The 25,344-nt window shown below is 40.9% G+C and overlaps 1 protein-coding gene across 1 annotated transcript in view; it reads left to right on the forward strand.

Annotated features, from left to right (window-relative positions):
* DERA (deoxyribose-phosphate aldolase) overlaps positions 1 to 25,344 on the forward strand; it is a 49,054-nt gene that overhangs the window by 1,227 nt on the left and 22,483 nt on the right. Inside the window, exons 2-6 of the mRNA XM_017726276.1 lie at positions 8,174 to 8,271; positions 10,809 to 10,956; positions 11,628 to 11,723; positions 13,668 to 13,802; positions 19,956 to 20,084. Coding sequence (XP_017581765.1) covers positions 8,174 to 8,271; positions 10,809 to 10,956; positions 11,628 to 11,723; positions 13,668 to 13,802; positions 19,956 to 20,084 — 606 coding nt within the window. The remainder of the gene's footprint in view (positions 1 to 8,173; positions 8,272 to 10,808; positions 10,957 to 11,627; positions 11,724 to 13,667; positions 13,803 to 19,955; positions 20,085 to 25,344) is intronic.

The following is a 25,344-nucleotide window of genomic DNA, read 5'->3' on the forward strand; positions in this document are numbered from 1 at the left end:
GGCTGAGCCTCCTCCGGGGGGCTGTGGAACCGTGCTCCTCTGAAAGGCCGAACTAGGGACAGCCGTACGGTTCTTGTAGGCGTTCTAACATATTCCCGTGACGTGTAAGCGGGAGGCCGGCAGGAGGCTTTGGTAGTGCAGGGTAAACGCAAGTTCCCGTGTCACGCGTGGCTGTGGCCTGAGGGGCTCCGAGCAGCGTGGGACCTTGGAGGGCAGTGGGGGCTGCAGGGCTCCGCAGCCCTGCTCTGGTCAGAGCCGGTTCTCTCCTTCACGCCGTTCTGGTTCTCACGGGATAATCTTTCCTCCCCTCTTCCTCGCCAAGAGATTCAAAACACTCAGTTGGGCTTTGATTTGCAAACTCAGGGCTCCACCTCTTCTGATCGTTCTCCTTGTTGCTTGCTCTCTGAGGAGCTCTCTGAGGAGTGGTAGGGATTTTCCAGGTGTTTGCAGGTGGTCTCCGGGCCCGAAAAGTGGCTGTGCCTCAGATAAGGCAGAGAGCAGCCAAGAAAGGGTTTCTCTGCCTTTCCCTGGCTAGAGCTCCTCTTCTGCTCATTGCTGGGGAAGGGGAAAGTGCTACAGCTTCCTCAGCAAAACCCAGCTGCAGCTGTGGAATGAAATAAAGCGATGAGCCCTCCTAGAGTCTGCTTCTAAGGTGTGGCAATTTGGTCATCATTAGTAGGTGGACAGTGAAGTGGAGGAGACACGGGGTGGCCTCATGGAAGAGGGCAAGCAAAGGACGGCTGGTGTGGAGCAGGTGGGTGTCAAAGTTGGCACGAGCAGAGGTCAGGAGGTTGTGCCGCATGTGGCTTCACATGCCTGTCATGGGAACAAGCACAGGCACTTTTTACACAGCCAAGATGCAGTTTGAGTGATTAGCCTGTGGATGGACAAGTGAGAGCTGTGTTTTCGTTCACTAAAATTGTGGACATGTTGCAGCTTTCAAAAGTGAATTGTCTAATTGCTCTCTGACGTCCTGGTTCACGGGCTGCTTGTAGGGACAGGTGAGTTTCAGCTGCAGCCATATGATGAGCTGAAACAAGCATTACTAGTACAGTGACAACACTTCACTGTGTGTTAGGAAAAAAAGCTAGCAGAGAAGTTTGCAAATGCACTCCAGTTCCTTTAAACTAGGCGTGTGTCATGATTTTTCTTAGTAAATTCAATCTTAAAATTAGTTGATGTGTGGGGAATCCAGTGATGCCTTTTCCTGGTCTTAAAATCAAGAGGCATACACGGTTAGAAGGGGAAAAGGGATTTTACCTTGGTATTTATTTTTAAGGATCCTTAGGTGCACACGTCCAGGTCATATGCATCGAGATGCGCCCCCCCGAGTCTTTCCCTGTGTCTCTGTGTCTCTCCTCCTCCTTCCCCCCCAACATTGGGTATAACATTATAGGTTTTACTAATGAGCATATCTATCAAAGATTCCCCAATGAGAGGCTCAAGTGAGCCCCCCTCCCCAAGGAACCTTCCCCTGGATGGTTCTATCTTGGTTTACAGAATGTATTCTGGAGAGGACCTTGGGGTCTGGGGCACACTGATCCCTAGCTACGAAGCTTCTGAGATGTTCAGTCTCCTAGCTTGACAGACAAGTCCAAGAATGTAGGCAAAAAGCACTAGGAATACAGAAGTTGTAAAAGGTATAACAGGGGTATAAAAGAAAAGGCAAAAATCTTCATGGCATCACCAGAAGCTTGGAGGTGAAGTCGGCTCAGTTCTGATGCTTGTTGCCATCCCTTCCCAGTGATATTTGTTTAAACCAGTTGTGGTCAAAGTGAGCTGGGTTAGATGTTCAGGACAGGTGTAGAAGGGGAATGGTATGGTTGTGCCCATGTTTAAGTGGCAGCTTCCAGCATCTGCCTTATGCTGGCTGCTTTAAAGAGAGAACTGCACCTCCCTGCCGCTTGCTCTCCCACTAAATACGTATCTGAAATACAGCAGTGTACTTAATACAGCACTTAACATATCTTAGTGGTACCTTAGCTGGTGGCAGTACTCAAAAAGAACAGGGTAAACCCTTACCTTTATCTTTTATGGTTGCTAACAGTCCTCCCCGCTTCTGTGACTTAGGCACTTGAGCTTTTGAAGCTTTTACAAGCCTGTGCCAGCAGCTTTAACACAAATTCGGGTGATTTGTCCTGTTTCCCACACAGCTTTGTGTAGAATTATAGTTTTCTAACAGGGACATCTAGTGGTAAAATATTTTTTACTTAAAAATACGTTGTTTGAGTCCTTTTCTGTGTCTGCTGTTTCCGTGCTTGCTACATAGTGACATTATTGAAGCAGTAGATTTCTGATGTTGCCATTAGAGAGGATTTATTTGTTTATCACTGACAAGCCAAACTCTTCACAAATCATGGAGTGTAGTGCTTTCCTGAGTGATTTTTTTTAAATAAACACATTTTTAAAAATTCCTTGATCCTTCCCTCCTTATCTCCTTCCCTTGTACCCATCACTGTGCCTTAGTAGAAGAAGGTGTTTCCCTGGAATAAAGAGGAAGGTGCATGTTACACAGATGAAAAGACACTGATGTGCACAGTCAGAGGCTCACTACACTGGTACATTTGCCATCCAAGAGTCATGCAAAGAAGCTGGAAAAAGAGTTTTACAAGCTTTTCATTCCACAAGGACTGTTTGCAGAGCTTGTGTGCTCGGGTTCACCACGATGCCTGCAGGGAGGGAAAGGAGTCTGCCTCTCTTGCTCTGCTCTCCAGACCACTGCATTATAATAGCCCAGATGTTTAATGTTTTGTCATGCTTCAGAAAAGAATCAGATGCAACTTTTAATCTCACTTCACAATGAAATGATGGAACATGTCAATGAGTATCTGTTTTGGAAGTGTAAGCTAGGAGCACGCTGTTTTGGTTTAACTGTGGGGATGCAGACGCAGGGGGACACAGGGACCATCCCCTCTGCCCAGCACTTGTTGGAGTGTACATGGAAGATTGGGTCCAGTTTCTCTTTCTAGTAGGAAAGAGAGATTGATAAAATTGTCACAGTTTCAGCAGAGGGACAGCTCAATGGGGCTGGAGCACTTGCCCTGTGAGGAAAGACTGGAAGAGTTGGGCTGGTTTAGCCCAGGGAAGTGGGCTTTAGGGGTCCTGAGGCGGAAAAGTTCACACTGGATATAAGGGAAAACGTGGTGCAGAACAATCAGGTGCTAGGACAGGTTGGACCCAGAGAGGCTGTGCAGTCTCCATCCTTGGGGACTCTCAAAACCCACCTGAATAAAGCTCCCAGCAGCTTGGTCTGACCTCAGAGCTGATGCTGCATTGCACAGCAGGTTGCACAAATGATCTTCAGAGATCTTCCAACCCAAACTATTCTATGATTATATGTTTTATTACCTCTGTGTGTCTATGTATGTCAGAATATATATATACACACACATGTATATTCTGAGTAATGAGTAATTAATTGCAGTTGTTTTGCAATGTTCTTGGATTCTAAAAAAAAAAAACCCATTATCTATGTGTTGCTCAGACCCTCTAGTTGAAGGGCCAAAAATACATTCATTATGTTTCAATTGATATTTGTAATTATAGTTGGTATTTCTGGGCCATCTACATGTGAGAGCTAGTCTCTTGGTAAGTGGCATTTAGATAATGAAGTGTTACATCCCTTTTCAAGACAGCATAATTCTGTTCTAATATATTAATAGCTGGTATTAGCTTCTACTGTGGCTCTGGTTCTTCATTGTTCTAACACCTTTTGAATCTGCTGGGTACTTTTAATCAAATTTGAAGGACAGGTAGATGCCTTGGAAATAAGTAAGGCACTGGGTAGAGTGACCAAATCAGTTCTTTTGGTGAGGGAAAGGCAGGTACAGATCAGCAATTACATGAATTTTCATTGTAACTGTTTTGTTTTGGCCTTTATGCAAGTAACAGAGTCCTGTTTTACTCGTGGTTGTAAGTACCATATCAGGACAGCTGGGTTTTTGGGATGAGGACATGTCTCAAGCCAGGGAAGAAGAGAGGGAACAACAGGGGACTTGGACCTGCAGGAAGCCAGGTCCTGATGTTCTGCATCTTATATTCTGAGGAAGGGCTTATCAGTGGTTTCCAAAGTGCTTTGGAGGAGGATCCCGTGAGCCATTTTGTGTCATCCGTGGAAAACACTGTGTAATTTCACTGATGTCACAGGACAGCAGAGCTGGTTTCTAGTTCAGGGCTCATGCTTTGTTGTCCTGCTTTGAGTGTCTGAATGCTGCTGACTTGGAGGCTGAACTTCTGTCGTATAAAAGAAGACCCACATGAAAATATGGATCTATTGGTCCGTATCAAGTGTCACTATGGAAAAATAACTACAGCTTCTGTCTTGACAAAACTGAATAAACCCCGTAGTAAAACAGCTGTAACAAGAGCTGATCCCAAAGCCTTTTCTCTCCCTTCGGTGGCTTTGCTCAGCTCTGCATGGCCAGCTGGGGTCAGCCTGTGTCCAGCTGAACTCCTCATTTCTCCACGGAAGGCTCAGGACGCAGTTTCAGTCTCTTCTCCCGAAATAACAGCTTTCATCACTTCCCTTCCCCGTTTTATGATGTGCTCATGGTAAGAGCAGGAGCACACATGCTGTCTCTGGCACACAAAATGAAATAACCAGTTGAGGGGGGCAGCTTCTTTTGGGAACGGTGCTGCCTTAAAATGCTTGTGAAACTACCGCCTCAGGCATTCTTGAGCTTTCTGTTTCACCATCTGAAGGGATGCCATCAACACGTTTTTTTAAATCTTCTGTAAAGCTTAGTCTGTTTTATGAGGAATGTGTTAGGAACCATAGATATTTATGTAATTATCCTAATGAAGTGGTTTTATTTATTGTTTTCTGAGGAAATGCTCGGTATTTTTGGATTCATGCTCTTCAAAGAGAGGAGATGAATTTCCTGTTAAGAAATGGAATATGAATTTTTCAAATGTCTTCAGAGAAAAAAGTAAACTAGAAGAGTGGTTACAGAATATTGGCTAATTAGCTGTAGAGTAACTGCTTTAATTACTTTTATCCCTGAAGCCACATGACTGTGCAGATGACTAGCAGATGACTTATTTAAAAAAAATAGAAAAGACGTGTTCACACTGCAAGGTTAATGAGCCTAATTAAATATAGTTTTCCTTAGCCAGATACTAAATCATAAAGCTTGGGGGAGCAAGGGAGGGGGAGAATCCAAAGGCAGTCAGTTCTATTTCAAAAAATAGGTTTATTCTGATTTTTAACGAAAGAAAAAGAGAAAAGCCGGAGTTGTGAGTGATTTTTCTGAATAAAGGCACTTAGATCTAAAGATTTGGTGAGACTTCACATGGCAAACTTTGAAAGTCTATTTAGAGACGATTATGCTGAGACATATTTGTTTTCACTTACCCATTGCTTTAATTAATGTAGGAATGGGCTTGAATAAAAGGTCTGTGTTATATGGAAGTCTCCATCTGCTGCTGCATGTTACCAGAACCTTTGTCCTTCCTTGCCGTGCCACTTTTATTGCACCATTTTATTTCCTGTAATAAGCTACATCATGTCTCACATTAGGTTGTACAGAAAGGATGGAGTTCTGATTTTTTATTAAATTATTTCCTTGTTTTTTTAAATTCCCTGCCTGTGCCGTGCACTGTGGTTTGAGTTCCCACACTCAAAAAAATACTTGGAGATCCAAATTCTGTGGTCTTTCAGGGGATCTTGCATCCCATGCACAAAAATTAGGTATTAGACATTAGTGATTGCCATGTGTCAGCTACCTTTGTGACTAGTGTTGAGTTACTGAAAACAGAGGGTAAAACATGTTTGTGAAAAGGCTTAAATCAATGGATTTTGTCATATTTGCAAAGAACATGCAGTCAGCTATTGCTGATCAGTTGATGTTTGGTGACTTTCACAGAGGACTTCAGGCAGTGCAAAAGTAGTAGCTCATTTCCACTTCCTCTCTCTTTTCACACCTTTTGTCCCATTATGAATTTTCTTTTTCCTTTTTTTTCCCCTTTCTCCAGATGACTTTATAGTTGACTATTTCCTTTAAGCTGATCTAGTGTGCAGGGCTCTACATCCTAAAAAGATTGCATAGACCTGAGTCAGGATGCTCAAGAGTCAGCTGGGATAGATAAAACGGATGTATCAGATTGAATCCTCTACAAACAATGGCTAATAAAGAATTAACCTACTCATGGGTGAAATTTATGTCCTTTCATTTAAATTTTCATCCAACTTGAATTTTCCCTCTCTAACAAGCTGGATGCTGTCTTCATATTCTCCCAAAGACTTGTTTTTATAAATCAATTGTTAGTTGGTTTTCTTGGTTGTCTTCAAACATGTAGAAGGAATGGGTTAGAGCAGACCAACTGAAAGGATCCTTATTAGAGAGGGAGAAGCTGGGTTCCTCATCTAAACCGCTTCCTTTGGTTTTATCACATTTTCCAGAGGGGCTGAAAGGTCACCGTGCACCCAGTAGGGTTCAAAAGTTATTATAATAAATGGGATTATGGTTAAATGGTGCTACCTCAGCACTTGGCACGGAGTAGAAGAATCATAATGCAGGGTTTGTGTGTCCTTCCTCTATTTATTTATTTATGTGTGTTTTCCTCCTCTGTGGACTTTGTTAAATACATCCTATGTGCCTGCTGATAGGCAAAAAAGGAGGAAAGTTCTAGCCACAGTTTTGGTAGCAATAGCTTTTCTCACCTGCTCTCTACAAGTCAGCTGAGCTTCCTGCTTTGGGGGCAGAATGGATAAACCTGTGGCTTTGAAAGTGGAAAGAAGTAAGGAGGGTTTGTTGTTTGACTGGTCTGCAACTTTCTGGGCTCCCCCTTCTTGTTGCCATACAGTGAGTCTGATGCTAAACTCTTAAAGAAATCCATACATTCCTTAGGATCCCTTTGAAATTCCTTCACTGGTTTGTTTTTCCTGCTTTTAGCCAACACTTGGACCTTGTGGGTACTGCTCACTAATAGCTTGTATGTGGTGGTAGGACAGTGGTAGCACAGTAGCTTACTATGCTCAGAACAAGGTTTTGTTCAGCTGTTTCATGTTGTCCTGCATTTCCACCGAGTCATCTTTACCCTAAATTGGTTTCTCTGCAGCTTTTTGTAAGTCTAGGAAAACAAGCTTTTATTTGCACATGCTTTGGCTAGTGTATTAGTTCTCTACATTTTTTTTTTTTTGGCTATTAAAGCTATCCAGTAGGAAGAAAAAAAAATTAAGTATAAGATTTCTGTACAAAATTAGTGATTTTGTCTACCAGCTTTTTTTTTTTTTTAAGTTTTAGGCGGTTTTTTTTTTAATCAATATACTTGAGGGAAATGCAATTTAACAGCATAGTAAAGAAGATTCATAGAGTGACATGCTCTTAATAAATTCAGTCACCCAGAATTATTATCTCCTAGTATCTGTCTATGCCCATGTCCATATTCTGACCTTAACTGATGATGATATTTGATGATTGATGGTGGTGATTTGCTGATGATTGGTGGTTAATGATTGTTGATGTTATTTTCAGACTGTTTTCATGGAATGCTTGTATGATTGGTATTTAGAAGAATTATTTATGTTTTGGGATGTGAGAGATTTTAAAGACATTCCGATTTCTTTTTCCTGTGTACTCTCATGAGCAGTTTGTGTATGTTAATATTAAAAACTACACTCTGGATTTTTCATACCAAGCAGAAATGTAAGGATTCAGGAGCCTGAAGCCTCAGTTCTCCTTTACCAGTCAGTTAGCCTTTGTTAAGCAGTGGCCAGTATTTGGTTCTTCTGGCTCTAGGCAGTTTCATTATTGTAGTACATGTTGAGCATCTTCTACTCTTTGGGAATTCTGGAATCTACAAGTAAGTGATCAAGCAATGGCAGAAGGCTGTTTTGGGGGTTTTTCGGTTTTTTTCATGCTACCTGTATAATAAACTTCTCAGTCCAGGGCTGGCAACACGGTGTCTCTCTCTCTCATCAGCACTTAGTTAATTCACTTGTAATGGCACACAAAACATGCTGTGTGAAGTACCTGGTTCACAGATCATCCCCTAACAGAAGTTAAGGCTATTTTGGGCTGGTGATTAGTACCCAAGACCTTAGAAGGACGTGAAAGCACAACGTGCTCTTCAGAGGTTCCAAACTTTCTACAACGTTCTTCTGAAGTACCACACTGTATATTAAAACACAGAAATACTTGAGACAGACTTTTTTCTTTGTTTCTCCCCCCAGAACTTGGCTGGATCTCAAAAGTGCATGTGAATCGACCTGCAGTGGTGAGGCATGCAGAACAAATTAAAAAATGGAAAACTGTGAAAGGTAATTGGCAAGTAAGTGCTCTTCTTATGCATTCTGGTCCTGCATTTTTAAAGCAGTCACTCTCCCTCTGCAGGCTGTAATATTGAATTTTTTTCAAGATACATGTAAACTTAAAAGATGTGCTTGTCCATGTCTTATTTTAGTAATTTGTATTTGATGATGATGGGATGGAATAAGGTGACGCATTTATCCAAACAAGTTAAAAACCTTATAACTCATGACTGGCAAAACCGCAAATGGATTTAAGTCATCTTTATTCATGAGTGGATTAAATTGTATATTATTATCCCTCCACATTTATTCTGTTTCCCAGACAGACTTCTCTGCATGCTGCCTTCTTATTTTTTAATTTTAAAGCTGTAAGATATGATCATGGTCCCTGTCAAGTTTGACCTACCTGGATGATTTTTCTTTGCTTAAACATTCTCAACGTGTGCAATTTCATTGCTTAACTAGTTTTTACCTAAAATTCAAAAATCCTGACTGGCTATGGCATTTGGTGGGGAGAAGGATCCCACTCATGTTAGGAGGACTGACTTTTCAGCTGCTGAGATAAGGTAAATGGTTGGTTATTGTCCATCTCACTATAAAAAGACAAACTGTTTCTTCCTTCACCAAGCAGCTGTTCTGCAAGCAGTGCTTGGGATGCCTCCCCTCTGCACACTGAACAAGTTGTTTGTGTGCAGCAGTAGCTGAAAACCTGGAAGCAGGAGGAAGGAGATGATGAAGGATCAATCTTAAGAGTAACAGAGTGTAACAGAACAAAGCAAGAATCGTTTAATTACACGTAATCCTTAAAAACGTTGTTCAAAATAGTTGACATCTGGAGTGGCTGAAGTTGCGTTCATAATGAGCACCGATCTTGGGATTACAGTTTGAGGATAATTTGATGTAGGTGGAAGATCCTACTGGAAGGTGATAGAAAAAAGTTTCCTGCCTGTTTTCCCTTCCTGAGAATTTGTGCTTTGTGTGTTATGATTAAATTTAAAAAATGGAGATAAACAGAGGAAATTTAGACACCAGCTCAGCGTTCTTTTAGAGTTCCTTACGCATAAAAAGTTACTTGATACCAAGTTTATCAGTCCAGTGGCTCTGAGCTGGGAAATAGCATCAGTGAGAAGGTCCAGATGGTGTTCCATAACCTTGGCTATCCTCAGATACTGCAGGTGCAGTAATGTAAAAAGTAACTCTTCTGTTTTGACTGAGGTTACCATATAAATAACAGAGACAGAGAGAGCCACAGGCTTTGATTACAGAGAATCATTGGAAAGAGAGGGATTTGGTGTCACTCCCACAACGCAGCTGGAGGACAGATGTTTATTCCTAACACTTCTCCCCTCTTCTGTGTAGAAACACCAGTACTCGAGTGAGGTTTTACTTTGAAAAGTGTCAGAAGCATCTCTCCTGTGTTTGAGCACTGTCACTGCAGGGCAGTCATGTGCTGTTTGCTTAACAGAGATGATGTTGAACCTGTACGTGTTTGAATGTAAGGAGCATCACAGATTCAAGTTCTGCAGCCTGTTTCCCAAAATACACATTAGAAAAACCTTCTCTAAAAACCTGACGTTTATACCAGTTCTTGAAACCCTCTGACTACATCTGTCTTGATGACTTTATGATTCATGTCATAAGAGAGGAGACAAAAACTCCCTCGAACAGAGGATAAAAAAAATCCGAATAAAAGTAACAAAATCCATTTCAAGGGAAAAACCTTTTCAAAGTATTATAGGATGAAAGGAGAAACCAGAAACAATCAGTCAGGCTTAGACTAACAGAGGCCAGTGATAGTTCATTACCCCATTCAGTCGCCCCCAAACAGGTTTCCATGTAACATTTACTGCAGGTTCCAGAAGGAGACTCCCATCAGCGAAGTGTGAAAGCTGTGTAAGCTGGCTGGCTGTGGAAGATGTGCAGAGTTAATACCTCCATGTGGAAACAAGCTCTGCTGCCTGTGCTGACAAACCCTGTCAGAGAGGGGCTTTATGGACTCAGCTGGACTTTACCATTGCAAACTCTCGCCCTGTACAAGTGCCCTGTAAGAGAAGTCAGCTTTGAGTGAAGCCATCACTGTAAATGAGCATTTTCTGGAAGACCTTCAACAGATATTTCAAAATAATGTCTTAGGCTCAATTTTTGTTCAGCAAAAAAAGCTCATAAAATTTTTAGTTACACTTCTGCTCCATTCTTTGATTAATAAGTCTTTTAAAATTCTGTAGCATTTCCATCTCAAGAGCGCTTTAACCTTGTCGCTTACCTCTTGCCTTTGGGGGTTTTTTTTTGCACCAGAATTACAGATGTTTTTTGTTCCTGGTTCACACAAAAGAAAGTGGATCCTTTCTGTATCATTAGATACTGCTGAAGACATGAACAAATACCCGCCAACCCTGTCTATCCTAAGCCATTGTTTGCTTATCCTCTGTGTTACATCCTGTCCATGTCCTCATTGTCAGAGTGAGAGCCAGGCTTCTGATTCCTGCATCTTCTAAGGCAGTTTGGCTTTGGATGTGCAAACAGAACTGCTCCATTCCTTGCTTTGTTCCCTTTGCAGGCGGCTTGGCTGCTGAAAGCTGTCACCTGCATAGACCTCACCACTCTCTCAGGCGATGATACTCCTTCAAATGTTCAAAGGCTGTGCTTTAAAGCAAAGCGCCCTATCAGAGAGGATCTGCTCAAAGCCTTGGACATGCACGATAAAGGTATGGTAGGTTTTGGCGTGTGTATTTTGTAGAGAAAATGTCTGCATTTCCTCACTATTTTCTCGCTTTTTGGAGAGGGCATTGGTCCACTGATTGAAGTCATGTGGACCGAAGGGGAATCAGGCCTCTGATTGAAGCCATATACGTGAAGTATCAAAGATCAGCCTTTTTTTAAAACTTGGATTTATGAACTCTTCAGACAGTTGAAGTATAAAATACGAGGTCAATTATCTGAGAGTTTGAGAGAAGAGTGTTTTAGCTAGAAATGCAGTAGGGCTCCATTAACATAAAGACTGCTCAGTTGCTGCTGGGCTCAGTCTGGCTCCACAAGTAAGAACAGAGCTTGGCAGTGCAGTTTCTCTTGCAGCAATTCGCTGATCAAGCATGTCTTAGCTGTGTGTGTTGGCACTAAACTGTGAGTCTGTCGATAAAAATCTTGGAGTTTTAACTCCTGCTAATGCAGGCTTGCTCCCAGGGTCAGGTGAAGGAACATGAGGGAGGAAACAGTATGAGAATTACCTGAACCATTTGAGCAGTGTAACAGACATCCCTGGTGTGGTGCTTAAGGTCCTTGTGAGAACACAGGCGTGGGAGGTGAGGACAGTGCTCATGGTATGGATTGCACTGGAGAAGGTTGAAGTCTCTGAAAAAGGGAACTGTGTCTTTTGCAGGTATCACTGTTGCAGCAGTTTGTGTGTATCCTGCAAGAGTCTCCGATGCTGTGAACACCCTAAAGGCTGCTGGCTGTAACATACCAGTAGCTTCAGGTAAGCTTTATTTGAAAACATCCCGTTAAATAATTTGATGTTATAAAATACGTAGAAAAATCCAGAAGTCTGGAGTTGCTTTTGTGTTGGGGAATAAGGTGAAAAGGGAGTAAGGTGCAAAGGTAACACGTGGAAGGAAGGGAATGGAAGGAGGATTTTCTTCTGGTACAATCTTTAGTTGTCTTTCTATGGAAGCTCTTCAAAGAGCTTAAAAACATATCCGTGTTTTTCTCCCCTGGACAGAAGAAATTGAGATAGAGTGCTGGACATGTATCAGTATACACTAAGCACATGATGATGATGGTAGGAGTTCTAACAAAGGTTTATTTTCCCTATCATGTTTGGCTTTTAAGTGTAATCCTGTGTCAAGGTTTAGCGCAGGCCAGCAACTATGTACCACATGGCCACTGGCTCATACACCCACTTCCAGGATGGGGGGCAAAAGAGAATTGGAAGAGTAAAAGTGAGAAAATTTCTGATAAGAGCTGCTTTTTTGTGCACTCCCAGCCCATTTGCCAAGAAAAGGCCTTGACTCTGTGCTGGCACTACTCTGCAGTTACCAAAACATCCCTGTGGAACCAACACTGTTTCCTGCACAAATCCAAAACACAGCCCCGCACCAGCTCCTGTGAGGACAACTCTGTCCCAGCCAAAACCAGCACATCCCACAGGCTGACTTCAGGGAAGCTGTGTGCAGAGCCCGGGGTTGTTGCCTGTGGAGCATCCCACAGGTTCAGGACTTCCACTTCCAAATCCAGCGGTGCCAGCTCTTCTCCCGTCACCACACACGACAGACAAGTCCTGAATCTACAATAAGCAAGAAGTAGAATCAAAGAATTACTCAGCTGGGAAGGGAGCCCTGGATGTCATCTGGTCCAACCTCCTGCTCAAAGCAGGGGCAGACTTTGAAGTTAGATCAGGTGTTTAATGCTAATGTGAGTTTTTTTGTTCGTTTCGTTGTGTAGGGTAAAAATACATACTAAATGCATTTCTATGTCAGAGAGAAAGACAATCTCTGACAAAGCCATTATTTTTCCCATTTCCAAAGTTACCTCTGGGTTTTGTACTCAAACATAATAAACATAATCTTAAACAGAACTCATTGAAAGCAATTTTTGCTATACTGTGATTTAACCGTTAAACAATATTATTATGATTTAACTCGAGATGCTACTTAAAAGAATTGGAGAGAAGTTTAAAATGTATGTATTGCTTCATGTCTGAATTCACTCCTTGTTTGCTCAATTCTTCTGGAAGCAATAGATACTGTGCTTTTATGGAGGCTGTTCTGGAAAATACTAAGGCATGTGAAAGATCTTTTTGCAAGGTGCACTTACCTTGCTGGATGTTGGATTTTGAGGGTAGAGCTAATGCTGCTTGTGGATGAAGAGGAGGTAGGATGAGGTGCCTTTAGATTGTTTGAATCATGGCAGGGATTAAAAAAAAGAGTAACATTCAAACTTTTTGGTGTATTAGAGGTATTTTTAATTTTATGGTCCATTACCGCAGGCTGGGGCCCTAGGGTATATCACTGTGTCCTGCAGCCATAGGGAGGAGGAGGAGAGAAGATCCAGCAGGCAGGAATTGTGCAGCAAGATTGATTTATTTAATTATTTTACAAACTCTTTTATAGACTTTTTTCTTCATAGTCTAATTGGACAAAGGATCAGCCACCCCTTGGGGTGATTGGCTAAAATCCTAAAACATCCATTGTCAAAGCATTTTTCTACTGTACCATAAACAAGACTTTTCAAGGTTGCAGGTGTTTGGTTGTTTACATAACTCTGCTACCTCTTCTGTGAGAGCGAAAAGTCTCTCATGGACTTAAAAAATAGCAAGAAAATCCTTGCTAGCAGCATTTTTGTGTCTACAATAGTCAATTTATAAAACTTCAACACATTCGTAAAACATTTCTTCCTTCTACCTGTACCCATTTCATTCTAGTGGCTGCTGGGTTTCCATCTGGACAAACTCCTCTAGAGACCAAACTGACTGAAATAAAGCTGGCAGTGGAATATGGTGCCCGAGAGATTGACATTGTCATTAGCAGGAGTCTGGTGCTGACTGGCCAGTGGGAAGGTAAGTAGAAAGTTCCTTTGGCAAGGACCCTAAACCTTTCTATGTGCATGTGCAGGGCCTGTCTTTGTCTCTTCCCCAAATCTCTCCATCAGTCCTTGAAGAATTTGGTTCCTCCCCTCAGAGTAACTGATAATCTGGGGCTCTGAGCTAAATAAAAACTGCTTAATTAATTTATGACAAAGGGTTGTGTTTTCTGAGAGGAATGCTGTTGGAAGTTGTCTCAGGCTGGGCAGGCAGAATGACTTTGTGGTTTGAAAATTAAGGTCTATTCCCTTCGTGCCTTTAGAGGATTTTGTGTACAGCATTAAAAAAACCCCCAGCAAGTAAAAGCCTAATTATTTGAACAGTTTTGTTAGAAAGCCCAAGGGGCTGCTAATGTAGATGATACCTTGTTAAATATACATGTTTCAATTCTTGATGAAAATAGGTGTTTTAGCTGTTTTCTTTTTCCTGAAAATTGAGGGTACAAATTGACTATTCGTATCATTATTGATGTTCTGGTGTCTGTAGACTACTACTAATTAGTAAGAACAATAATGCTGAAGATGGTTTTTGCTCTAATTGCCTCCTTAATGTACTGTGAATGGTTTGCCTTAAGTGCTGACAGTGCTCCTATAACTAATCTCCATGTGAAGGTAGAGACATCATTGTCTTGGAATGAATTTTCCATTTAGCTGTGTAATGCAGTGCCATAATATCCTATTTGCTTGGAAGACTTTTTAATGGACCCCTGGTACCTGGCTTTATTTGAGGAAATAAGAGTCATCATGGTAATAGATCATGTTTTCTGATTTTGGTCTTCTTTCAATTAACAGTTAGAATTGAACCAGAAAACCCACATATTTCTGCATCTGTGTCTTCAGGACTGGTTTCCTTGCTGTAATATCTTGACCTCTTTTGTAGCATTTGCAATCTCCATACTTTTGGTCTTAGTTATATTGCTTGAAGGATTATCTGAAGGAGAACTCAGAGGAGAAATACAGGGCTTGGATCCAGAGAGAGAGTTAGTATGGTGACTGAAATGAACTGGACATACATTGTTAGCTTTCTCTGCATGGGAGATGAATGACTTTTTGTGGTCACAAATTACAAGGGAGGACTACACAGACATAGCAGTGATGGATGTGATATAAAGGTGTCAGTTTACTAAATAAGTAAATTAGGGATGGCTTTTAATTTGGTGTGCATATTCTTTTATCCAGAGCTGGTGTCATGACAAGGTTGAAAGCCGTCCTTATTTTGGCATGGCTTAGATTTTTTTTTTTTTCACTGATGGCAGAATTCAAATTATTTCCAAATGATTTCTCTGTTTATTCATTAATGTGAATCTGTTTGTGACACATGTTGACATGATCTTCAAAAAAAGCTCCTTCAGGAACAGAATTTACTTGCCACAGAGATCGCGATGCCACAGGGTGAAAAATTGCAATATTTAACTTTTCTATTAAAAACGAAAAACTATTTCATTAGGTGATCTGAAGACTTTGGTGAAAATCTAGTGTTCTGTCTTCCTGTTTAGCTATAGATATGTTACCTGTGTGATTAGGGATAATACAGAATAATCTATAAAGTACTTTTAAGGAATCTAGAAGAAGGGATGGAGAAGTTTTTTTTAGGCGAAATCCCTATATTACATAAAATTAAGAAGTCTAGTGCAGTACCTGTGCCTGTGTTCAAGGTGCTTCATCAGCTAAAGCTGCCTTGCAGTTCTGTTATAACTTATGGTAACAGTAGTAGTAATAATAATAGTAGTAATAATAATATACTCTTATGCTGACAGTCTTCACAACTTAAGAAGTTACTGAAAAAAAACCCCTCTATGTGGTAGAGTGCTTTATCTTACTGTTCATTTTTAGCTTCTCTTGCAGCCTGTGCAATAATTGGGGTCACCACAATAGAATAGTGTTGCTTTGTGATTTGCTTCAAAGGCTTGTTTGGTTATTAAATATTTTAGTGTATGTGCAATTATGTCAAGTTATTTTAAAGCAGTTCTTGAATATTGCTGGAGCTCTCTATGACACTCAGAATGTATTTTCCAAATCTTAGTGAAGTAATTGTTAAGACCTTTTAAATAATACTGAATATGAAAGCAGCTTTATTGGACAGCTAAATTACATCAGAAAATAACATTAAATGAGACGTAAGTTTATGAATTTACATACCTTTTATAACCTTTTAGCTTTTAAAGCAATACTACTTCAAAGTCGTTTAACTCAGCTATTGTCTTGTATTACTTGACAAAGTATGGGTTAAGCTTAAAATTATCAATTTGGATACTTCCTTTAGACACAGAATGTGGAGTCTTTATGTGAGGAGTGATCAAGTTAAGCAACAAATTGTTGAAAGAAACTGGATCTATTTATGATTCTTTTTTCCCCCCTGTTGTCAGTATTTGCTGTACCTCCTGAAGTTGTGTGGGGTACAGTAATGTTGGTGCTAATTTCACAGCTTTTAGCAAACACCTGGGCGTGCTGCACTGTCAGTGGCTTCAGGAGCATTCTTATTCCATCATTTGCTCCATGGCAATTGAATTTTCCTTGTAAGAAAAGGGAAAACGTTATATTTTAAGAAATTTGAGCATGGCTGCATCCATGATACACATTAGGTATAACCTCACTATGAAAACTGCTTTTCACTTCTGCTGATCTTTCAGATGTGAGTTTAGAGGCTTTGATCAGGGATTGGGACCCTATTTTGTGCTACATACTTCATAAACAGCGTGAGCAAAACACACCCCCCGCTCCAGAGGCTTGGAGAAGACTCCACGTGTTGTTCAGGGACGCTGTAGTTGGATTTACCATTTCTGGATGTGCAGACTGCCTTGGGATCTCAAAGCCTGGCTGCACAATTTCTGTCTCGTGTTGTCAGCAGCACCTCAGGCTCCTGAAGCCAGGCTCTGTTTCCAGCTCCGTGTGAGTCACTGGAGCCTGGAGTTGCACATATGTGGCTGAGAGCAGAACTGGGGGAGCAGTGTTGTGCTGATAGCCTTGTGCTTGTCATTTTGTTAACAAACCTGCCATTAACATGCCAGACAGAAGGGGCTCCAGCTCATTCTCCAGTTTCCCATCACAATTACCTTGATCTTTCGGGCTAACAGAAACCCAAACATCTTCTCATCTCAACTCCTACCCCTAACATCAGTCACTGTGACTGACTAGATAAAAACACCAAAGAATTGAGGTTTTTTTAAAAAAAGTGATTTTATCACCACATTTATGAAGAAGAGCTATTTCATAAAAAACTAAGCAGTGTGGTTTTTTCCTCCTTTAATATTTTCATTTCCTTTGTAGGAGATACAGATTATCCGCTTTATTTTGTGATTTTTAGGACTAATGTATTACACCAAAGTAACAGACCATCTAGACAATCTAGTCCAGATTATGGCCAGCAGAAATTTTCAGGGATGTTTGCTTGGGAAATGGATATGAGAAGGAGCCTTTTCTTTGATGTATTTAATAGCTGCTAAAATTCAATATAATGTACTAAATATTTACAGTGTTAGGAAAGCTATAAAAAAAACTTCCAACTCTTGTGTTTTATAACAGTGAAATTAAAACCACAGCTATCAAAGCATTTTTTTTCCCCTAAAAAATCTGAATTCTTCTGACTTCTGTAAATACATGCAGTAAAAGCAGATCTAAAGTTCATTAAAGCTGTCAGGTATCTCAAGTGGTGCAAAGTAGAGGAGTTCTTATGTCACATCCATTTTAACAGCTAAATCAGTAGAGCTATTGCACATTATATTAGTGAGCACCAAGTATACCAAGTATATTCTGTGTAGGTTGGCTTGCTTTGGGGTTTTTTTTGTGAGTTTAGTGGTTTGGGTTTTTTTTTCTTTTTGGTTTTTTTCCTCTGGCTTAAGATTTAGACTGCTTTTAGAAGGGATAATATTGGTGCTTTGTTCGAGATGCTGCAGAGTACTGGCCATTTGCTTTGAGAGCTTTTGCTTTTTTTTTTCTTTGTTTTATGAGTCAAAAAGAAAATCTCTTGCAACCTCTTCATGGTGTTCTTAGCTCCCAGTTGAAAATACGCCTGCAGGGTTTCCTGTGATAGAGTTTTTTGACCAAAATCTTTGTGCCAGTGCTGCTAACCAGAGAAGCTGTGTCTGCTGTGGCAGTTGCTGGTGTTCTGCCCAGCTGACAGATAGTCCTGGATTTGTAGCATCCAGCTTTGATCCTATTGCTATTCAGCTTGAGGGAACTGAGTCGTTAAGTGTTGGACTTTCTGGCAGCACAGACTGTCCCACAGGAAGCCCAGGACTCCTTGAAACACCGAGTACATTTTCAACTGAGATTAACTCCACCCATACTACAGACATTTGCCCAAGAGTTTCAGGATAATCCCATTATTTGTGCCTTGATTTAAATCTGACTGAGGACTGAAACTTCTCTTTTTATTTTTGAAAGGAGTAGGAGTTTTTACACTTGTTCTGTATCAAAGCAGTTCCAGCTTGCATGGGGAATGAGATGCTTTGCTTAATTTGCTGTCCCAGATGTAGTTGCATTTCTATCTGTACTTTTACTGTGGGGTTGAAAAGGCCCTATGAATGTCAGCTATTGTCTGCAGTAATTGGTCTCTGAATAAAGAACAGCATTTCTTACCTACACACCTGCCCCATTAAAGTGTGCCCACTTCTCCTCCACCTCAGCTAACCTGATAGACACGGATGATTGAGGATCCTGAGTTGTTCCTGTCCGTGGGATGATGTGTGCTGGCAGGTAGTAAGCCTGTTCAAACCAGCTTGATGCTAATTGCATGTGAAAGTACCTTCCAACTACAGGCGGGGTGCTGAAGCTGCAGTGCCAGGGAACAACAGCTGTGAGGATGTAATTTCTTTTCATGGAATCCAACCTAAATGTACATTTTGTTGATTTTATTTTGACACATTTGGTGGTGTATCTCAAAGGTAGGGAAAACTTTCTCCTCTTGTTACTGAAACTAGAAAAACAAGAAAGCTGCTTTCTCTGGGTTTTCAAAAGCTTCAGGAAAGAGTCGCTCCACAAAAAGAGATTCCGTTTGGATCTAACATGGGCAGGGTTATTAAATGCACAAAAAGATAGCACAGGTCCTTTGTGTTTCCTTTTTGAGCCTTGACTTGATGTAGGTTTCTGGAGCATCATCAATTGATCAATAAAACATGTTAGACTGCATGCTAGTACTGATTAATTCACACCTTTGGTACACAGCAAGAAACAAGGTGAAGCCTGGTGCCTATAAAGGGACTTGCTAAGTGCATTAGCCAGTTGTCTGCTAATGTGTGCAGCATGTCTCAGAAGGCCACACCAGCAATTCCAGCCCTGGACACCCTGGTGTGCTGATGGCATCAGTCAGACACAGGCCCTACCACAGCTGGCAAACCCTGCTCGACGCTTCCAGGTCTCACTTAAGGGCAGAGAGGAAAAGAAGTCTCATATTGCTGAAAGAAACGAGTCTTTATAGTCTGGACTGTTTAGCAGGACCTATTTAAAGCTGTATTCTAGCCCTCTTCTCTGTCAAAGAACTTTTTGATTATGTGTTTGTGAAAATGACCCTCTTGCAGAGCATCCTGTTTGTTTCTTCTGCAACTTTGTTTTTTGAATTCAGAATCCAGAAATGGTGACTGTGCACTGTAAGAGCTGCTTTTCTCCTCACACTGGAGCAGTCTTAAACATCCCCAAGCAGCCAACTTCTGACAGCAGTGCTTCATTAATTTCTAGCTCTTTTAGCCTCCCTGTGTTTAAACTTTTGTGGGAGCGCTGCTGAATTTTACCAGGAAGGATGGGAGGTTTTTGCTGACCAGGTGCACAGGAAAACATAACTATCTATGAGTACTGATTCAATGTACTACCATATTTACTGCTGGAAAAGCTGGTTTAAGACCAATCTTTACTATCATAGCATTTTTTACTCCTGATGTATTCATGGGTATTTGCTTCACTGCTCACATTTGTAGTTTTGAGAGAACAGACATTAATAGCTATTAGGTAAAGTCTGAAACTGCACGGCATTGCTAATTACCTCCAGTCATGTAATTTATTGAACTTACAAAACTTAAGTTCTTGAGTGCTATGACTAATTATAAGATTGGAAATTAATTCAGAAGTGGAAATTACAGCCATACTTGAAAATATCTCTCAGGCAACTTTGATCATTTCCACATGCTTTTATCCCCAGGTCTCTACGAGGAGATCCGTCTGTGCCGTGCGGCCTGTGGAGAAGCTCACATGAAAACCATCTTGGCTACGGGTGAACTGGGGTCCCTTGCTAATGTCTACAAAGCCAGTATGATAGCTATGATGGCAGGTAAATGCACCTGGTTTTCCTTTTAAGCTAAGAATGCCTTTGCTCTATTATTTATGAGGCTTAAAAGTTCCTAGTTGTGGAAGTTTGGTTTTGTCGATAGTAGAAAAAACTTGCGTAGCAATTACTGAAGTTGCAGGTGGAGTAATGAAGTGTCAGTCGTTTTGCATAACCTACAAAAGCTGCATGAAATGTTAAGTGACAAACTGCTGAATGGCAAGGGTTGTAGGAACAAGTAAAATTTGTTGTCAAACATCTGATTTGATCAGAATATTTTACAGAGACGTTTGGGGCAGACGCACTTATGGAAGCAATTGTGGTGCCCTACAGAAATGTTGTAGGTAGATGGCTCACAAGCTTGTTTTAAATGCAAGGGACACTTCCCTGTGAAGATTCATGCCAACAGCTCTCATTTTTGGTTTGTGATCACTTCTTCTAACCACCTCAGAGAATGCAGCTCAGGGAACCAACCTTCCAGTGAACAGGACAGAGTTTCCGGGGGCTCTGTGTGCTTTGTAGGTGTGACTTTTTTGCACAGCTCAGCACCCGTTTGAGCCCAGATTTTCAGCAGTATATTCTCTCTCTGCAGCTTTGGGGCTGTGCTGGTACAATTTTTCCTAGTTTAACCAGGATTTTAGTTCCGTGTTTTAGGGCTATGTTGGAGATGCAAAACTTGGAATTGGCTTCCAGGCACTTGCTTTTCCCACTGTGCTTGAAAGAGGGTTCCTCAGGTTTATTTCTAGAAGTGTAAAGATATACTAAGAACCACTTGGGTTAGTCTGTTTTCTAAACTTCCCCTCACTTTTTGGGTTGATTTTTTTTTTCCCGACTTTTTTTTTCTTCAGACTTGAAATTCTTACGTTAAAGCAAGAAAAACATCATCAAGTGTCTTTATATTTAAAGTATTTAAATAAATATTCAGCTTGCTGCTGACCTCACTGTCTCTGTACACAATTCTGTGCTTATCTGATTCAAGTGGAACGGAGAGCATTCCAGGTTTGTAACAAGCCCACCTACAATGTCAATTAGTATCATTAGACACAGAGAATCAGTATTATGCCACTAAATATTGCTTTTAATTAGAAGAGGTGTAAGAAATACACATTTCCTGTTATTTAAACATATGCATTAATCATTATGATCACTTTTTGTACCACTGAGTAGTGAAAAATTCAGCTTGTAAAAAGCATTTTACCATTTTCAGAATTTTGCTGGTGTAGTTTTTTTGAAATACAGCAGATGGCTCTATTGTTAATGATTTTCCTTGCCTAGTTATTCATTTTACAAGATACTTATCCATCTGAATATATCCAGTAATTTCCTTATTTCAGTCTTTTGCTTTTTCTTTGTGGTTAGGCATAAAAATAAGAATTTATTTGTGCTCTACATACATGCAGTGAGGGCCAGGTTTTCAGACTCCAACTCGTCAGAACTGCTGAGAGCCTCCAATTCCAGCTGAATTTTTGTTTTGTTTGTATATTTGTATCATTTGGTGGAGAAAGTCAATCCATAGTATAGTGGATTCAATGCAACACTGGCTTTAGAAGTTTTTGCTGCCTCTGACCAGTTGCTCCTGTCCTTTACAGCAACATACAGCTCCTTCAGCTGTGCTGTTAGAAGTGCTTCCCATACTTCATTGTAAGCTGAGGTTTCAAAGAGTTACAGTTGAAAATTACTCCAAAAAAAGGGTTAACTAGTTTGCTGTGTGGTTTTTGATTGGTTGGCAGTGTTTTAGGGGTTTTTTTTTAATGGTCACAACCTCAATAATCTGGTTTCCAGCCTTGCTTTGCATGCAGTTTTATCAGTGCAACTGAGGATGTGGTGTGCAGTCCTTAAACTGCTCTCACTTCACTATCCATGATGTCAGCCATGTGGGGAGCACAGAATCCTGGGGTTACAGATGTTTGCATTGCCTTGCTGAGCATGCACACATTCACCAAGGTCCTGGAGCACAAAGCCACCAGAGGTGTTGCAGCCAGTATATTGTATATATAATTTGCCTCTGTTTGAGTTGGTGGCTCCTGACTGCTGTTGTCTCTGAAATAATTCTCCATGGCTACTTTTTCTTCCTTCTCTAGTGAAGTCCATAAGGACGACAACATCAGACTGGGAGGAGGCACACAGTTACCTTAAATTCTTTTAACCATGCCTTTACCAACTGACTGACATGCCATAAATTCTTATGGAATGTTTAAGAAGCTATTTCTGAGTGAAAGAGGCTGACATCCCTCTAAGGACAGTGACTCACCTGGCAAGAATAACCTCTGCAGTGCTGAGGAGGACATACTGGCAGGGAGCATTGCACAGCAGTGGCTCTGTGCCACTGCCAAAGGAGCAGTTTTTGGAAAGCTGACCAGGACAAATGCCTAGCACTGAATCAGGGGATTTTGGGTCATTGGTTTAGAGCATCCACTGCCATTTCTTGTGCTTCTTCCAAGTCCTCATGCAGGTTTGAGTGCATGAGCTTCTCAAGAAAACTGACTGCATTTTTGACTCTGCTTTGGGACAGAGAGTACAGTGATTAGTGGTGTTCAGTATCTGGTATATCCTTGTGTGAGTCACATCCATTTCTACAGGAGACACTCAAGTCTGTGCCTAAGTAGTCTCTTGGAATAAACAGTCCTAAGGAACAGAGATGGGTGCCTGACTCCCCCATGCTAGTTGTAACTATTGTGGATTTCTTCATCATGGTGTCTTTAAAGAGTTCTTGTCCATAGGGTGAAAGGTGGCCATTTTTTAACTTCTGTTTCTTGACAAAGACATCAGAAACAGCCAAGGAAGGCAGACCAGGAAGGGAAAGATGAACTTGCCGTGGGAAAGGAATACTTCAGTAAAGCTGTTGATGACTTAATTGCATATTTCGCTCAGATAGAAGATTTTTATTGTGGAAAACCGTATTACCTTATTACAAAGTCTTTACTGTGTAACAATTCATAATCATTAAGATATGCAGACTAGGAAAGAGGTGGAGGAAGTGATTAAGTAAAAGTACTTTAAAAGTGAAAACTTGATCTATGTCATTTTGACTGTGAAAACTGCTCCTTTATGCCACATTTTGGGAAGCTAAGGGAGCACAGCAGTGACATGTGAAAGATACTTGTTGTCTTTATATATATCTAAACAAGGACCTGTGTAAAGAACAGGAAAAAGTGATGTATGTTCTTCTGCAGCTCTCCTAATGTATGGGTTTCGAAAAATTTTTTCGTAGGTCATTAAACAATTAGTGAAATAAATTGTATGTCGAGATACTGACAAATGTAAACATTGAATTTAAAGGGAATGAGTTAGTGCTAAAACAAACCAACTTCTAAAGTCTCTAGCACAAAAAATCCTGCAAGAAGTAGCAGAAGACTGTGGAAGCAATAAGGTCTCTGATGAGCAGGGGAAAATTAAAACACATTAAGTAAGTGAGAAGAAATGGTTTTAGATCCTTTGATGCTGTTGATCCCAAAGTGAACAGAAGTAACATAGCCAAACAGCGAGGAAAAGCTTTGTGTTGCAGCTCACAGGAGAGAAAGAGGGTTTGGAACATCGCAAAATAATGCTGGTCTACACAAAGCTTTTACCTCAGCTCTAAATAAAGTTTTTATACGGGTTAATGTAAGGGAAGGCAAACTCTAAGATGCCAATAGCTGTTGTTGTTCTGAGCACTTTCTTGCAAAGATTTGTTCTGAGCAAGGTTATGTGGTGTGGCTGTAAACATGCTAGCAGTCATCTGAGTGCAAGGGCTGACTTCCTCCTTCCTCCATGAACCAAAACTTCTCCCAAGTGACTGTTCCATGGAAAATGAGAGACCAAAGAAACCAAACTAGCAAAATTGACTGAAAAGCAAGGCATGCTTTGCTCACATGCAGCTAACGTAGGAAACAAGACTACTGAATAAATAATAATACTTGGCACTTAGTACTTTGTCTTTAAAGCTCATACTGACCTTAGCAGAGTAAATCTTACAATTACCTTGTGAAATATGAGACAAAGATAGTAACAGACAAAAGTCAAACTGAGATCAGTTGTGAGTTTCTGGCTTTAAGTCTTGTGCTCAGCCCAAAAGTCAGGGCTTCCTCCTCAGCAGCATGTGAGTTGTATTGTGTGTTGGTTTAATTATGTGTCTGCAAGTTCAGCTGTAGTTTGATACTGTCAGTCAGTTATTAGAGCCCAGAGCATTTCCAAATGAAAGGCAAGCCAAGGGAGGAGGCTTGGTAACACAGAAAAAACAAAATTTCAATTTGTCTCTTGTTTTACTTGCCTGAAATACAACCAACTGTATTGAGTTGACAGTGTTTCTGTAAAGGGTACACTCTACCTGTAAAACATCCATCAGAAATCAGGGGCAGTATGTGTCTGTCTTCTTCTGGAAGCAGCTCCTGTCTGTGGATGTGAGCTGTCTCTGAACGCTCTCCAGGGTGACAGACCATGTTAAGCTCTAGTCTGCAGGTCCAGTATGGGGCTGGGGGCAAGTCAGTGAGTCCTTACTCTTAGGAGTGTGTGGGGAGAGTACTTAGCACTGACTGGTGACTGAGGCTTTCTTGGTCACTGTCTTGAATGCAGAAGTGGTTGCAGTTGGCTGCTTAAGGGGCTTATCAGGACAGTGACTGTTGCTGTGGAATTATGTTGGGAGTTGATCACTTCCCTGTCTGCTGCAGCAGATGTCCTGCATTCTGCATAGTCTGTGGTTGTTCTGCATCTTCAAAGCTCTAGTTAACATCACTGAAAGTTCAGTGCAAAGAACAAGCTCAAAACACACTGCAGAAAACCGAGGTGCAGTGTGACAGTCTGTCTCAAAGGTTTGAATGGTATCATGGACTAAGAAGGTTTTTGAATTAGGAGTAAGATCAAAAGATGGAGTATCTTTAAATACAATCAGCCTAAAAGAAGTTGGTACAGAACCAAGTGACTTCATTTGTTCAGGTACAGAATGGGGAGAAATGAAAAAGCTGGCAGTATGAAAATGCAGATAACAGCATGTTCAGTAAGGCACTACAAGGATGCTCCCTTAAATGAGGTAATTGCCTACAAGCTTAGCAGTGATACTGCAGCTAATCACTGGAAATAATGTAGGCGTGATAGATAAGCTTGGAGTTGAAAAGTTCCAACAATGCAATCACAATATCCTCAGGTTTGAATTACTGATGAGAGGCCGTACAAAGACAAGTAGCAAAAAAAAAAAAAAAAAAAAAAAAGGGGCTTGAGTAAAGCAGACCTTGAAGGAATGTGAAATGAGACTTAAAAATCTGTCTGGAACTCGGTAATATATGTGTAGGGA

The sequence above is a fragment of the Corvus brachyrhynchos genome, unplaced genomic scaffold (assembly GCF_000691975.1).
Source record: "Corvus brachyrhynchos isolate BGI_N302 unplaced genomic scaffold, ASM69197v1 scaffold191, whole genome shotgun sequence".
In the NCBI taxonomy this organism is placed as follows: Eukaryota; Metazoa; Chordata; class Aves; order Passeriformes; family Corvidae; genus Corvus; species Corvus brachyrhynchos.